Genomic DNA, 14994 nt, shown 5'->3' with positions numbered 1-14994 from the left:
GCTTGGCTATGCCCATGGCTATGGCTCTTCCTTCCCTCCCCCCTCTCCCTTTCCCTCTCCTCCCCCCCTCCCTTTCCCCTCCCCCCTTCCGCCTCCTCTTCCCTCACCACCGCCGCCAGCTCCCCGCCTTCTGCCAGCATTTCATCCGCCTCTTCCCAGCCCATTCTCGCTTCCGTCCACGCTCCCGTGAGACGCCGACGCAGCGCTCTTCTCACCCTGCCAGCTCACCCCCTCTCTCCTCCCCTGCGAACGGGGATGACCGCGGGTTGGATAGCTCGGATTGCAAACACGCTCAGAACGATCACCCGAGCGCCTCGAGCAGCAGCCCAAATTCGCAATTTTCACGTCCTGAACGCGGTAGCTCAAAGAAGCGGAGAAGGCCAAACTGGGGCTGGGACTGGGATTGGCCAAGGAAACCGAAGCCTACCAGGGAGGACCGTGAGTTGTGGGCATTGTTGCTCCAGCTTAGCATTGCATTCCTGTTCATGCGGGTCATGGGTCTTGTTGTTCCAATCACATGTAGTGAGAGGAGAATCGGATACTTTTCGGAATATAGTATATCCACTTCGCACGTCAATGTTGCTTTCAGCGAATTTGTAGATAGAATTCAGCGGGGCCACGTTAAAAGTGTGGAAATAGATGGAGTGCATTTTACATACTCTCTCCGCACAAATGTACAGACTTCCTCGACCGGAGTGCAGGAATTGGAGGGAGGAGCGAGCAAAGAAGAATACAGTAGTGTCCTAATTGATCCGGAAGGGGAATTTTTTGGAGTTGAGCAGTTGAGTCTTCCCTCTAGAAAAATCCTCTACACAACTATCAAGCCAAGAGACATGGTTACCCCTTACGAGAAAATGATTGGTGATGGGGTTGAGTTTCGAGCGCCCGACAAAAGAACCACAAACTTTATTAACTCCTCTGGGGTAAGTTTCCTTATAAATCCTGCGCAATCACTGATCGTTCTTGCATCCGGCCCACCGTCGATTAATTACGTATATTTATTGCCCTGTTGGCACCACTCAAAAAGGACGTTCGTATAGAAGTTTACACAATGGAAATCCAAGTTTATCGACTTGCACGAACGTCAACGGATTGGATGGTCGTGTTCTTTCTCCAATGGTGGTTTCTGTTTTAGATTTATCTGGTGCATGGCCTTGATGTCCGGGCTTCGTTACGATTTGCAGCTAGCATTTTTATACGTGGGTCTTCTAGTCGTTCTGTCTTCACAAAAATTTTCAGTCTTCTCTCAGGTATGACATCAAAAATTTTCATTTGTTTAAGGAGCTTTTGAATGACGTTATTGGGACTGACCGCCCGCATACTTAAAGCGCTAAACCTTCTGGGCTTTCAGCGATCAAACGGTTGGATGCATATTGGAAAAACGTACTCTAAACTTGGCAGGGAGAAAGCACAAAGAGAGTCCACTACTTTTGCAGACGTTGCAGGTGTTGATGAAGCTAAGGAGGAGCTCGAGGAAGTTGTGGTTTGTTAGCATGTTCTCACAATCAAAGTCTATGTCGGATGTCTCAGTTGTATCGCTAGTCAAGAAGTTGCAACCCATCAGTTCTCTACTTGTGGGAATCATTCTTGATCCTGGGTTTTGGCATGTAATAGGACTTTCTGAGGAACCCAGAACGTTATATTCGACTCGGTGCCCAGCCTCCTAGAGGAATCCTGCTGGTACAGTTAATTTCAGAATCCGCAAGCTAAATCTAGGAGCAACACTTTCTTTAATTTCTTCTCCGTTACGAGATGGATATTTTATAGATTTCTCTAGAATATTGCAACACAGATTGGACCCCCTGGAACAGGGAAAACTTTGATGGCAAAAGCTGTTGCTGGGGAGGCAGACGTCCCATTTATCAGCTGCTCAGGTAGCGAGTTTGTTGAGCTCTATGTTGGGACGGGGGCTTCTCGTGTTAGAGATCTTTTTGCCAGAGCAAAAAAGGAGGCTCCATCTATCCTTTTTATTGATGAGGTGGGTCGCAGAGCATCCTTTTCACTTATTGTTTCCACTCTCAAAATGACTGCTGGTGACCTATGTTCCAATGGGATGCTGGCAGATCGATGCTGTTACCAAAGGGCGAGATGGTCGCCTTCTGAGCTTTGGCAATGATGAGCGTGAGCAGACCCTGAACCAGTTGCTCACGGTTAGCACTCTTTTAAGCATAAAAGTCAGCTCAACGATCACCATGTTACCTCTGTTGCTCCCCGAAAGCATTCTGATTCTCTCTCAAAGAATTTCTTCTATACATGAGCAAAAGTCTTAACGATATCTATTTGATTAGTGGATAGTCCAGCAAAGTAAAGGGAGGCAACTTATATTCGTATTACATTTTAAAGAACAAGAAGGGTAATGCTTATTGTGGTCCAACTCGGGTAGACATAATGCTCATTGGTTTCAACAGCTACTTTCATATATTCCATTTGCAGGAGCTAGATGGTTTTGAGAGCAGCCCTAAGGTCATGGTGCTTGCAGCTACAAACCGAGCTGATGTTTTGGACCCTGCTTTGAGGCGCCCTGGTCGGTTTGATCGTATTGTCACGGTACTGTTCTAAAGTTAGAAGTGCTGTTTAAAACCTTTGGGTATAAGAGAGAGCTTCTCCCTAGATTACAAGCTTGCTGCCATAATGATTCAAACTCTGAGAACTTGTGAATGCATTTCAATATTAGGTGCTCGTTTGGGAGAGACTAAAACGAAATCGTTTAGACTTGACAAGCAGTTGTAGCTTTTGAATGAAGAGATATTGGACTACTTTTTGATTAGCCTTCTCCTTTAGTGCTAGCCTTCGTCATGGCTGAGTCTTCCCTTCACCTCCGGAGTGCCGACATAAACTCAATATGAAGACTTTGTATAAATGGATGCTCAAGTATGTGTGGGTGTGTGGATTTGTATGTGTGAGAGCATATTTTTATACGATGGTCTACACCCACTGTTGGGTGCTGATGACGTCAGTGGGGATGTTATAGTAGTTAGACATGCAAATTTCACCTTGTGAAGTTTTCGTCCAAGTTGCGGCCTGCTGGTATTGTGATAATTCTTTCTATCTTAAATGGTGCGTTGCTCTATCAGCTAGATTTAGATGCTCGTTTGGGAGAGACTAAAATGAAATCGTTTAGACTTCACAAGCAATTATAGCTTGAATGAAGAGATATTGGACTACTATGAATGAAGAGATATTGGGCTACTATGAATGAAGAGATACTGGACAACTATTTGATTAGCCTTCTCCTTTAGTGCTAGCCTTCGTCATGGTTGAGTCTGCCCTTCACCTCCGGAGTGCCGACATTGTATAAATGGATGCTCAAGTATGTGTGGATTTGTATGTGTGAGAGCATATTTTTATACAATGGTCTACACCCATTGTTGGGAGCTGATGACCTCAGTGGGGATGTCATAGTAGCTAATCCTTGCTATGCGTCATGGAGTTTATGGTTTTCAATCTTATGAGTGACTATCGTGAGATTGAAACTGCACTATGTTTTGGGAATGTTCCTGGATTCATCTAGGTATATATTGGATTGGAATTATTTGGAAGGTCATCAGCCTGAACTGTGTAATCATGACCTAAAGACCTGGTCATAGGAACCATACCGGGGGCCTTTTAGCCTGAATTGTGTAACCATGACCTAGGTCACAGCATCCATTGTTTGCTATGGGTGAGTTAGCCTGAATGGTCCAAGCTTGGTCCATTGTTTTTAAAAGTCAGTACGAGTCCCTTAGGACTAAGGTCGAAATTTCACATCAAAATTTTCTTGTTCTGAAGTCCTAACTAGTTCGATGAAGGAGCATCTAGTGAGAAAATTCTCAGTAGAGGGATTGTTTGGCTCTTCATCTCTCTTAAGAGACATTTTCCCGACTTGTATGACCACAAAACTTTATCCCTTAGTGACCTATATGATGAAAGGACACGAGCAGATGATAATCAAACCTTCAGAGAGGGCCCACTGATTTTCCCGACTTGTATGACCACAAAACTTTATCCCTTAGTGACCTATATGATGAAAGGACATGAGCAGATGATAATCGACCCTTCAGAGAGGGCCCGATCTCCTCTACTGATTTCTCTTGCAGTAAAACCTCCAGAACCCTTTGTGACCGTGACTAAACATTGTCTGTGGTCTGTTGACACATAGAGGGAAGGCCAAGACAAGGATCGGGTAATGCATTGCTATCAGAAAAATGCGAGGACCTATTGACACATTCAAAGCTATCACAGAATGCTCCAAACTATAGGAGAGGAGCAATGCAGTAGCACAATGGAAAGTGCTTTGCTTTGAGAGTGCTAATAATGAAGAAAGATAATGTTGACACAAGAAAAGAGATGAAGTTTGTGTTAAAAGGGTCACTGCCACTCTTGTGATCCCCACCCAAAATGAGGTCGTCATTGGAGCAGGACACCTTCAACAGATAAGGGTGTGAGAGATGCCATGTGAGCACGATGCTTAGGCACTGCATGGAAAGATCTGAGAAGAAAAAGTGTCATGTCTAATGACTATGTGGACTGCGATGTGGGCAGCAAACAGGCTGCTGTGTGGACAGCAGATGTGTCCAAGCATGTGAGGCGTCTGGGGCTGCATGGAGGGCCAAGAAAGCCCTGGACTGGTCACTGGTTGGCCAGTAAGGCAGGGCATGTAGGTAGCTAGACGGATCAGTGGGCCAGGGTGCACGAAGCTATTCGGTCAGATCAAAGTGCCAGTTGGCCAGTTTAAAGTGAGGGGGGAAGGCCACCCCCTCATCCCATAGACTTCTCAACTACTGGAAGCGCTGAGCATTCTTAAGAGGACACGGCCGCAGCATGGTTATGGGAGCAGCTAGAAGGGCTTTTTTGGTACTAGGCAGAGCAGGGTACACTGAGGGTTCACATTATACTAAAATTTGTCCTTTTGAAGTGTCATTTATACATGGTACTTCAGCTGTCCACATTGCTGCACAGACTTCCCGGATGTGTCATTTATACATGGTACTTTAGCTGTCCACATTGCTGCACAAACTCATCTATAAGATCATGGCTGTTCGATCTCCAAGTTATTCTGCTGCTACGGTTAGGCTGTTAGAAGCTAGCCTCAATTATTCTAACAGAAGTACTGAAGTTTGAGAGGAACTTTCTCAATAAGCACTATACAGACTTTCCAAAAGGCATGCTTAATTAAACTTGCAACATATTGGAAACTAAAATTCCTGAATATGTTCACTTCTTTGGCATCTCTTCATATGTATTTGTTCTAACTACCAGCAATTTAATGCTTATACCTACATGTGTATGCAATGTACATCCATTTATGTACTACTAATATTGTTTATTTTGTGTCTACATCCATTTATGTACTACTGATATTGTTTATTATGTGTCTACAAAACCTTTAAACTTGCCTATCACGTTTTATTTTGGGATTATGAATTTTTAGTTTTGCCTAATGGGATATTGGGCTTTGGCATAATTGACCCCAATCATGGAGCATAGGCTCCACCTTTGTCTGTGAGCGGGCAGAGTACAGCATGAGTGCAGGCAGCTAAGTCAGCTGCCACATGCTCTCGAGACAGGCAAGGAGTTGTGTGGCTGTATTGGCGTGTAGACCATAGTATAAACATATGCTCTCACACATACAAATCCGCACACTGCTGGTAACAGTATGCATTCTAGAGACCCTACAGACATGAAACTCGAGCAGCTTCTTTTGTACATGCATTAGATGACTCTCATCGAGCTGATGGGATAAAGAGAATCAACAGTCTCACCCTTCACGAACTTTGTAGCCATAGAGCACCGCCTTGCTATACTGGAATTCACCAAGTGTCAAGCATGTGTTGGGAACCGCCTAAACCAGCCAATAACTGCTTGCTTTCATGCTTGGACCAATACCATTGTGTTGTCCAGCAGCCATGACGCGTGTCCACACCATGCACAAGATATTCTACCCCCTCTTACAACCTTAATCAAAAGCGCATCACAGAAGAGTCCTCAAATAATGGCCCCATGAGGATCTGCTGCCATCAAACCTCACTGCACCAATACTGTCACCTCAGTTCCAGTTTTGATGTGAGCTCAAAACAGTATTACAGATTGCATTTGATGAACACCTCCTCCCCTTTTTTTTCCTATTCCCCTTTCCTTTGCAATTTTTCCTCTTCACATTTTTGGCAATGCTGTTGATGTTTTTATGCATAAGAGCAGTTTTATGACTGTAAAGGTCTCAACTAAAGCTTCTGGGTCATATACAGTCTACACCTCATAAACTAGGAGCTTTCCTTACTTTTTTTGTGGATACATTCTGAAACTATTTTTATTCGTTCCATAATAATACATTTGTCTTCAAGCCTCACTGTTGCTGGACAGATATGCATTTCGGTTATCTATAATCATGAATATCTGTGGGACAGAGGTTTCATTAGGTGCTGTTTGCTGTGTCTATCATCGATAGGTACAGCCTCCTGACAAAAAAGGAAGAGAGGAGATTCTCCAAGTCCATGTAAGGAAGAAGCAAGTGCCTCTGGCTGAAAGCGTTGATCTTCAATTTGTAGCTGCTGCAACCTCTGGCTTTACTGGGTACTTACTTAATATTTTCTACTCATAATATCTGAATATTTTGAATGGTAAATGGCGTGCATTTGTGCATGTGTGCATGTGTCTAAAGGTCTTTTTCTCTTCCATATGTGAATGGTATAAATGCGTTATGTGATGACAGGGCTGATCTTGCCAACATAGTAAATGAAGCAGCCCTTCTAGCAGGCCGTGCAAAGAAGGATAAAGTTGACAAGGAGGACTTTCAATCTGCTGTTGAACGAGCTTCTGGAGTGAGTGATTATAAATCTCTGCCCATGTTTAGTTTTCTGCAATTGCCTGGGGGGATCTCAAGTTCAATTGCCGAGGTGAGTTGAGCATAAGCTTATGTAAAGTCATTTGTATTCTAAAATCACCCACTGGATGCTACCTTCATTTTAGGGGATAGAGAAAAAACGGTCAATCTTACATCCAAGTGAGAGAGGAGTTGTTGCTCGACATGAAGTAGGTCATGCAGTTGTCGGAACAGCCATCTCCAACATTATTCCTGGACATATGCGAGTTCAGGTGCATTCTTGGTCCTTTTTGTGGAAATTTCATGCTCTCTCTCTCTCACACACACACACACACACACACACACACACACTTTTTTTTTTTTGGTGAAAGCAGATGACTATATTAACATAAAATCAATGTACATGACATTAGACTCCAAAGGAGAGCCCAATGAAAGAACTCAAAAACAGTGAGAAAACACTTCAAGGCTAGTAGCATCCAAGTCTCTTGCAGCAAAACTATCATATAAAGATTGCTTGAGAGACATTCTGAAGAAAATATATGTCTGAGAAAACTGTTGACCCATCCTGGAATGCAGTCTCTGTGTCCAAATGGTCCATAGTACCCAAAAGCAAGTCCAGTGAAAGAAGAGGAGGAATGGAGACATCTGAGATGCGAAGCATCCAAACATCCAGAAGAGTTTCCCAAATCGGATAGAGGGAAACCGAAGCCGCAGCAAATGGGAAACATGAGTGATCAATATGCGAGAGTGTGGGCAAGACCATAAGAGGTGAGGAACTGTCTCGCGGTGATGAGAGCAACGGGGGCAAGAAGAGGGAGCAATGCGACGTGCTGCCAATTTCACCCCAATGGAAAAAGCTCCCACTATACATCTCCAAAAGGAAAGCCTTTGTTTTAATGGCAATTTGGCTTTCCAGATTTTCATGAGTCGTGATTGCCACCAAGATAAAGGCCTATCCAAGTTCCAAAGAGTGTTGGCATGCTTGTCAATCCATGGCGGTGGAATAAGAAATTTGTAGACCTTCGAGGAGGTCAGATTATGCATTGAAAGCGTATGCGTAGCAGGAGGTAAGGAAGTCAAATTCCAGTCCAGTAATCTGTCCTGTACAAATAGTGGAGGAACCGGAATAAATGGCTGCAACATAGTTGAAAGTGTTTTCCAAATGGACCTATGATGCAGTCCCAAGGAGAATGTCCTGCAAGCTTGTGGAAATGAAAGCATACATCCTTGTTGATCCACAACATCGCCAACAAATCTTATGCCCAATTTCATGAGATTGTATGCTTTAATAGGTGCCTGTAGAGCGAGAGGCGATTCAAACACCTTTCTCCAATGGATGCTTTCCAAGCGAAAAGAATTACCATGATGAGAGGAAGCACCTGTCCATTTGGCATATGAAAGAATTCTCTTCCAATCATGAATAAAAGCAGTAGAAACAGGGCAACCAGGAATTTTTCCCTGAAATGTGGTCATGATTGCTTCCCAGTGATCTGTAATCTAATGCCCATATGCATGGGAAGTCATGTTTCCACACATAGCTGCTAACATAATAGCCCATGGCTGTTTTTGCTGAAAGAAATCAGCAATCATAGTGCTCTTTCTTGCCAACATATGAATTTGGAGATTGAGAATATTCAGCCCCCCATGAGTCTTGGGTGAACAAATAGACTGCATTGGGAGTAGCCGCAAAGCCTTTTTGTGAGATTTGCTTTTCCAAAATATCTCCATAGCCTGTGACATATAGGAAGCCAACTGCTTAATAGACCAGGGAAGAAGAGGCAAATAGAATTGCACATATGCCATAATGATGGATTGTACTATCCGAAGTCGAACATGTAGAGGCCAAGTGGACAAATGCCAGTATTCCAGCTTCTTGTTGATCTTTGAAGCACCCATTTGAGCTGGTGTTGCGGAGTAATATTCCAGCCAATGGGGTAGCCTAGATGCCTCACAATAGTATGGGAAGAGATAATGTGGCCTGGCCAGAGAAGTGCATGCCAATCAGCTTCTTTCATAGCTAGAAGTTTTGATTTCTGAAAATTGATATGCAGTCCAGCAGCTATACCAAAGTCATTCAGTGCATGCATCAGATGAGAAAGGTCACTTTGAGAATTCCTGGGCATAAAGTATGAATCATCAGCATATGCCTGTGCAAGAAATGACTGTGCCCCTGGAATTTGCAAGCCATGAAGCTGTCCTGTGTCTGCAAGATAGTCCATGTGCAACAGTAACGGATGGGTAGCAATGGCATACAGTAAGGAACTAAGAGGGCATCCCTGTCTCACTGAGCGGGTCATAGTCCAAGTTCTTGACAATCCGCCACCAAGCAGGCACTGCGCCGTGGCCTGAGAATAGAGCCAGTAGATAATATGGACGAGCCGAGGGCCAAATCCCAATTTATGCATAGTCTGAGAAATAAAATCCCAATGGACAGTATCAAATGCTTTCGCAATGTCTACTTGCAGAATGAGAACATCTTGTTTAGAATATTTGGCATACTCAATCGCAAGCAAAGCATTGGAGATATTGTCAGTGATGTGCCTTCTGGGGACAAACCCATACTGCCTAGGATGAAGTCTTGCTTGCAAAAGGAAGCGAACCCTGAGGACAATCATTTTAGCGATGAGTTTTTAAATAACAGGCATGAGAGATATAGGCCGCCAATCAGCCATCGTCTCACACAACCTTTTTTTGGGAATCAATTACCAAGCCATGTTTCCAGGATGGAGGAAGAGATTGTTCTGCCCAAGCATGATTGATCATTAGAATAAGAGTGTTCTTGAGATCACCCCAAAATGCACGGAAAAATTCGACAGTCAAACCATCCCAACCAGGAGAGCTGCTTTTACGTAGATGACTCAAAGCATCATCCAGTTCACTAAGCATAAAAGGCTGCTCCAATGCATGAGCCTATTCCCGAGACAATATGGGCTGGACATGCATAAGAAATTGAGACCTAGCTGCATTCACTTGTATCAAATGATCAGGCTGAAGAGAAAAGAGATGCTGGAAATGACTAGAACATTGCAATTTCAATTCTGATTTGGAAGTGGTCTAGGTGCCATCATCTTTCTTGATCCTGCATGAGAGGGAAGGAAACAGGAAGAAGAGCAAAGGGAGAGAGAGTGAGTGAGAGAGTAAGACTCATGTGCCTTTACCCCAACAACCTCCCACCTAAAGGCCAATGTGCCTAAAGGGGAGAAAAGAATAAACATTACAGCAATATACAGTTACTGTATACAAGACCATAAAATAAGAATGGTCTTATCCTAATCCCATGATGTGGCGGCAATGTGCAAACCGCTCTGTAGGCAAGCTCTTAGTGAGCAAATCTGCAGGATTATCATCAGTGTGCACTTTCACAAGCTCAAGTCGCTTGTCTTCTAGTACCTCCCTGATGAAATGATATTTCACATCAATGTGCTTGGTCTTTTGATGAAAGACCGGATTCTTTGCCAACATGATAGCACTCTGACTATCACAATGCAAAACTGGCATATCTCTTGTAATGCCCAAATCTCCCACCAGCCGAGTAAGCCATATTGCTTCCTTGCAAGCCTCAGTGGCTGCAACATATTCAGCTTCAGTGGTTGACAGTGCAATGCATTTCTGCAACCGAGACACCCATGATATAGCACCTCCTGTAAATGTGAAAATATAACCGGTAGTAGACTTCCGGTTATCTGCATTCCCTGCATAGTCTGAATCTGTAAAACCATGCACCAATGCATCCTGCCTACCATAGCATATGCACAAGTCTTTGGTACCCTTGAGATACCTCAAGACACCTTTCACTGCTTCCCAGTGCCTCTTGCCTCGATTTGCCATATACCTGCTGATGACTCCCACCGCAAAAGCAATATCCGGACGAGTAGCAACCATGGCATACATCAAAGAACCAACTGCAGATGCATACGGAATCTTGGCCATTTCAGCCTTATCATCATCTGATCTGGGGCTGTCCTTACTGCTGAGTTTTAAATGTGGAGGCAACGGGGTACTAATAGACTTCCCCCCCTCCATTTTAAACCGCTGCAGTACTTTGTCAATGTACTCCTTTTGTGACAGAAACAAAAGTCCCTTGGACCTGTCACGAGTAATCCGCATGCCAAGAATATGATTTGCATCACCCAAGTCTTTCATGTCAAAAGACTTATGCAGTTGTTTCTTCAAAGTACTAATCTCATGCTGAGATTTACTGGCAATAAGCATGTCATCCACATATAGAATGAGTAGCATCAAACTGCCATCCTTTGCCCGTTTGGTGTACAAGCAATGATCGGTCTCACACCTATGATACCCTTGGGACTGCATGAAGGCATCAAACTTCTTGTACCATTCTCTTGGCGCCTGCTTGAGTCCATACAAGCTCCTCTTGAGCTTACACACAAGCTGCTCTTTCCCTTTAACAGCATATCCCTCTGGCTGACTCATATAGATCTCATCATGGAGATCTCCGTGAAGAAAAGCTGTCTTCACATCCATCTGACATAAATCCATGTCGTCATGAGCAACAAGAGCTAACACTGCTCTCAAAGTAGTCATCTTGACTACAGGGGAAAATATCTCATCAAAGTCAATGCCCTTCTCCTGCTTAAATCCCTTGGCAACCAACCTGGCCTTATACCTCGGTAAAGCATTTGAATCCACTTTGACTTTGTAAACCCACTTGCATGGCAAAACCTTTCTGCTTGCAGGTAGTTGCACCAAGTCCCATGTATCATTTTGAAGTAGGGAGTCCATTTCTAACTGCATGGCTTTCTCCCACTTTTGTTTCTGTGTTCTTTCCATAGCTTCCTTGAAGCTGGAAGGTTCACCACAATCTGTCAGCATGATAAAATCAGCCACATTATTGGCTCTTGGAACAAACCTGGCAGGAGGCCGTTGTACACGGGTACTCCTCCTAACAAAATGTTCCGGATTAGGCTGCTGTCCAGCCTGTTCGTCATGCATGACGGGTGGCTGTACCACCATATCTGGCTGTTCTACAGCCCCATCTGCTGGCATATCCAGTGGTGCATCATTGGCAAAATTATCTGGCTGATTTTCAGCCTGTATACCCTCTTGAACAGGGTTATCTGCAGCAGCCTGCTGCTGCATATAAATGGGCATTCTTTGCTGTCCAACATCATCATAAATAACCCTCCTGTATTCCACAGGTTGCACGGGTTCCTTGTGTACACTATCCTCTTTAAAGATGACATCATTGCTGCGTATAATCTTCCGTTTAACGGGATCCCATAACCTGTACCCCATTTCACCTTCGTCACCATAACCCATAAAGATGCATCTGATAGACTTTGGATCCAGTTTGGTGCGCAGTTCTTTGCGTACATGAGCAAAGCACTCGCAGCCAAATACACGTAAGTGCTTATATGAAGGTGGTTTGCCAGACCACACCTCCTCTGGCACTTTCAACTCCAAAGCCTTGTTTGGCGACCTGTTAATAATGTGAACTGCTGTTTGCACGGCTTCTGCCCAAAAGCCATGGGGTAATGCAGCATAAGACAACATACATCGAACCTTCTCCTGAATAGTTCGATTCATCCGCTCACTTGCACCATTTTGAGATGCATTATGAGGGGCTGTGAGTTCCTGTTTGATGCCCTTAGCTTGGCAAAACTGCACAAAAGCATGTGACACATACTCACCCCCATTATCGGATCTGAGGCATTTCAGCCTATGACCTGTCCGATTCTCAACCTGAGCGACAAACTTCTTGAAAGCATCTAAGGCATCGCCCTTATGCTTCAAGAAATAGACCCACACTTTGCGTGTGGCATCATCAATGAAAGTAATAAAATATTTTGCACCCCCTAGTGATAACTGTGGCATCTCACACAAATCAGTGTGCACTAGATCAAGCGGTGCTCTATTCTGGGGAGTTCTCCTCTTATGAGGAGTCACAGAATGCTTGCCAAATATGCAATGATCACAAGTAGGCAAATTTGAAAAAGAAAGAGACGGCAGATAACCCAAACGTGATAGTTCTTGCATTCCTTTAACAGACATGTGTCCCAACCGGCTATGCCACAATGAAACCTTTGGCAGCTCGGTTATGGCAACAACATGATTACCCACACTGGAAACATAAAGAGGGTACAAGGTATCACTCTTATAACCCTCAGCCACTACAACCTGGCCATCAGTAATCACCCATTTGGAATCCCCAAATGTGGTGTGGTAACCACTGTCATCCAACAAGCCAGTGCTAATCAGATTTTTCTTGATTTGCGGCACATGGCGGACACCATCAAGCATGAATATGCGTCCATCAGGAAATACTATATGTATACTGCCAATCCCTGCAATCTGACATGCATAGTTGTTCCCAAGATGAACAACTCCATGAGTACCTGTGTAGGAAGTAAACCACTCCCTATGAGGAGTAACATGAAAAGAAGCACCTGAATCTAAGAGCCAGGTGTGCATGTCATGGCCATCAATAACCAAAGTATGTGCTATTATAGTAGAAGAGCATAAAACATCATGTATGTCTATGTCACTGTCACTATCTTCTGCTGCAACATTCACTGCATCCAAGTCATCTGCCTTGGCCTTGCCTTGGCCTTTGCTTCCATTGCCTGCATCCTTTGTTTCAGCCTTCTTGGCTTTCTGAGCCCGTATGAACTTGAAGCACTTAGACTTCACATGTCCCTTCTTGCCACAATAAAAGCATTCAATATCCTTTTTACCACGGGACTGGCTGCGGGATTTGGACTTACTAGCAGATCTCCCCTTCTGCTGAGTCCTGCCTCTATCCTGTACCTGCAAGGCATTTGAAGACTTGCTGTTCGCATTATTCTTCCTGCTCATCTCCTCCATAAGGAGAGAGCTCTCTACATCAGCATACATAAGAGTGACATTCGAATTTGACAGGGTGGTCTTGAAAGTGTCCCAACTCTCAGGGAGGGTACACAACAAGAAAGTAGCCTTGAACTCCTCATCAAGGTTCAATCCCTGTGCAATAAGCTGTGTAAAGATGGCATTGAACTCACTCGAGTGTGAGGTCATAGCTGTACCTTCCTTCATGCGAAGATCAACCAGCTTCTTCAACCAATAAACCTTACTGGCTGAGCTCTTTTGGGCATACAACTCATCTAGCCTCTGCCATAGGCCATAAGAGGTCTTTTCAACCTGAACATTGAACACAAGAGTATCAGAAATAGTGAGCATGATGGCTGCCCTTGCGGACAAGTCAAGCTCTTCCCAGTCATCATTTGACATGTCAGATGGCTTGACACCCTTCACCCTTATGGGCTTAGAAATCTTCTTTAACAGAAGTACATTCAAACACTGTTCTGCCCATAATGCATAATTGTGTGCTCCTTCCAATTTCTTTATGTTCAGAATTGAAGAATCACTTCCCCCTGATGCCATATCAGATAAGGAAAGTATCTGACTCCCTGGAAGTAAAAAAGACTGAATAAAATTCTGATTTCTCAGAAAAAACCTGCTCTATCAAGAGCCAGAAGCACTCAGAATAGTGCTGTTTTTACTGTCAAAAGAATCTGCAGCAAAACAGTAAATGTCCCTGCAATCACTGTACCTTCTGACAAACTGTACCGTGCTCAAATAGGCATAAAATTCTGATTTCTCAGAAAAAACAGTAAGTTCAGAATGCTGCAGTTGCTCCACAAGTGCTTTAACAGTGCATAATCAGCTGACAAAGCACAAAACACTGCTGTACTGGATGTACTGATCACTTCTCCCACCTCAGATGAGGTATTGCACTGAGTTAATATGCATAAACTACTTGGCATACACTGTTGTGTTCACCCAAAAAAAAATCAGACACTTCAGCCTGTCACAAACCTGCAACAGAAAAATGGGACAAATCCCAAGCAATCACCCTTCTGCGAAGGGGATAAAAGGCATCTGAAGATCTCTGACAGTAACCCAAGTGCTCTCAAGCAAAATCTGAGCAAAAGCCCTTTGATCTGACACTTGTACCAAGTGAAAACAACCTCAACACCGAGGTAGCATACAAAATGTAAATCTCTCTGACAAAATCAACTAACAGTGTAATGCATATACTGCCCTGTGTAGAAATGACATACACAGATCCCAACGTACAAACACTCAATGAGGAACCTTTTGAGCACTGTCAACGATGGACAGTTAGGGACCGAGTAAACTCAATGCGCCCTAGCCAAGCGTGGCTCAACTGAAGTTCTCTGAGTGTTGCACAA

The 14994-nt window shown here is 43.9% G+C and overlaps 1 protein-coding gene across 1 annotated transcript in view; it reads left to right on the top strand.

Moving 5' to 3' along the window:
- The first annotated feature begins 255 nt into the window (after positions 1-255).
- LOC147893260 (ATP-dependent zinc metalloprotease FTSH 7, chloroplastic-like) overlaps positions 256-14994 on the top strand; it is a 31681-nt gene continuing 16942 nt past the window's right edge. Inside the window, exons 1-11 of the mRNA XM_087385525.1 lie at positions 256-438; positions 681-923; positions 1185-1250; positions 1352-1483; positions 1615-1680; positions 1778-1978; positions 2064-2150; positions 2434-2547; positions 6425-6549; positions 6689-6797; positions 6946-7071. Of these exons, the coding sequence (XP_087241651.1) occupies positions 256-438; positions 681-923; positions 1185-1250; positions 1352-1483; positions 1615-1680; positions 1778-1978; positions 2064-2150; positions 2434-2547; positions 6425-6549; positions 6689-6797; positions 6946-7071 (1452 nt within the window). The remainder of the gene's footprint in view (positions 439-680; positions 924-1184; positions 1251-1351; positions 1484-1614; positions 1681-1777; positions 1979-2063; positions 2151-2433; positions 2548-6424; positions 6550-6688; positions 6798-6945; positions 7072-14994) is intronic.

This window comes from Dipteris shenzhenensis, chromosome 15 (assembly GCF_047967505.1).
Source record: "Dipteris shenzhenensis isolate YYH24624 ecotype China chromosome 15, Dip_SZ_1.0, whole genome shotgun sequence".
Lineage (NCBI taxonomy): Eukaryota > Viridiplantae > Streptophyta > Polypodiopsida > Gleicheniales > Dipteridaceae > Dipteris > Dipteris shenzhenensis.
This window is presented reverse-complemented; position numbering and strand designations above follow the sequence as displayed.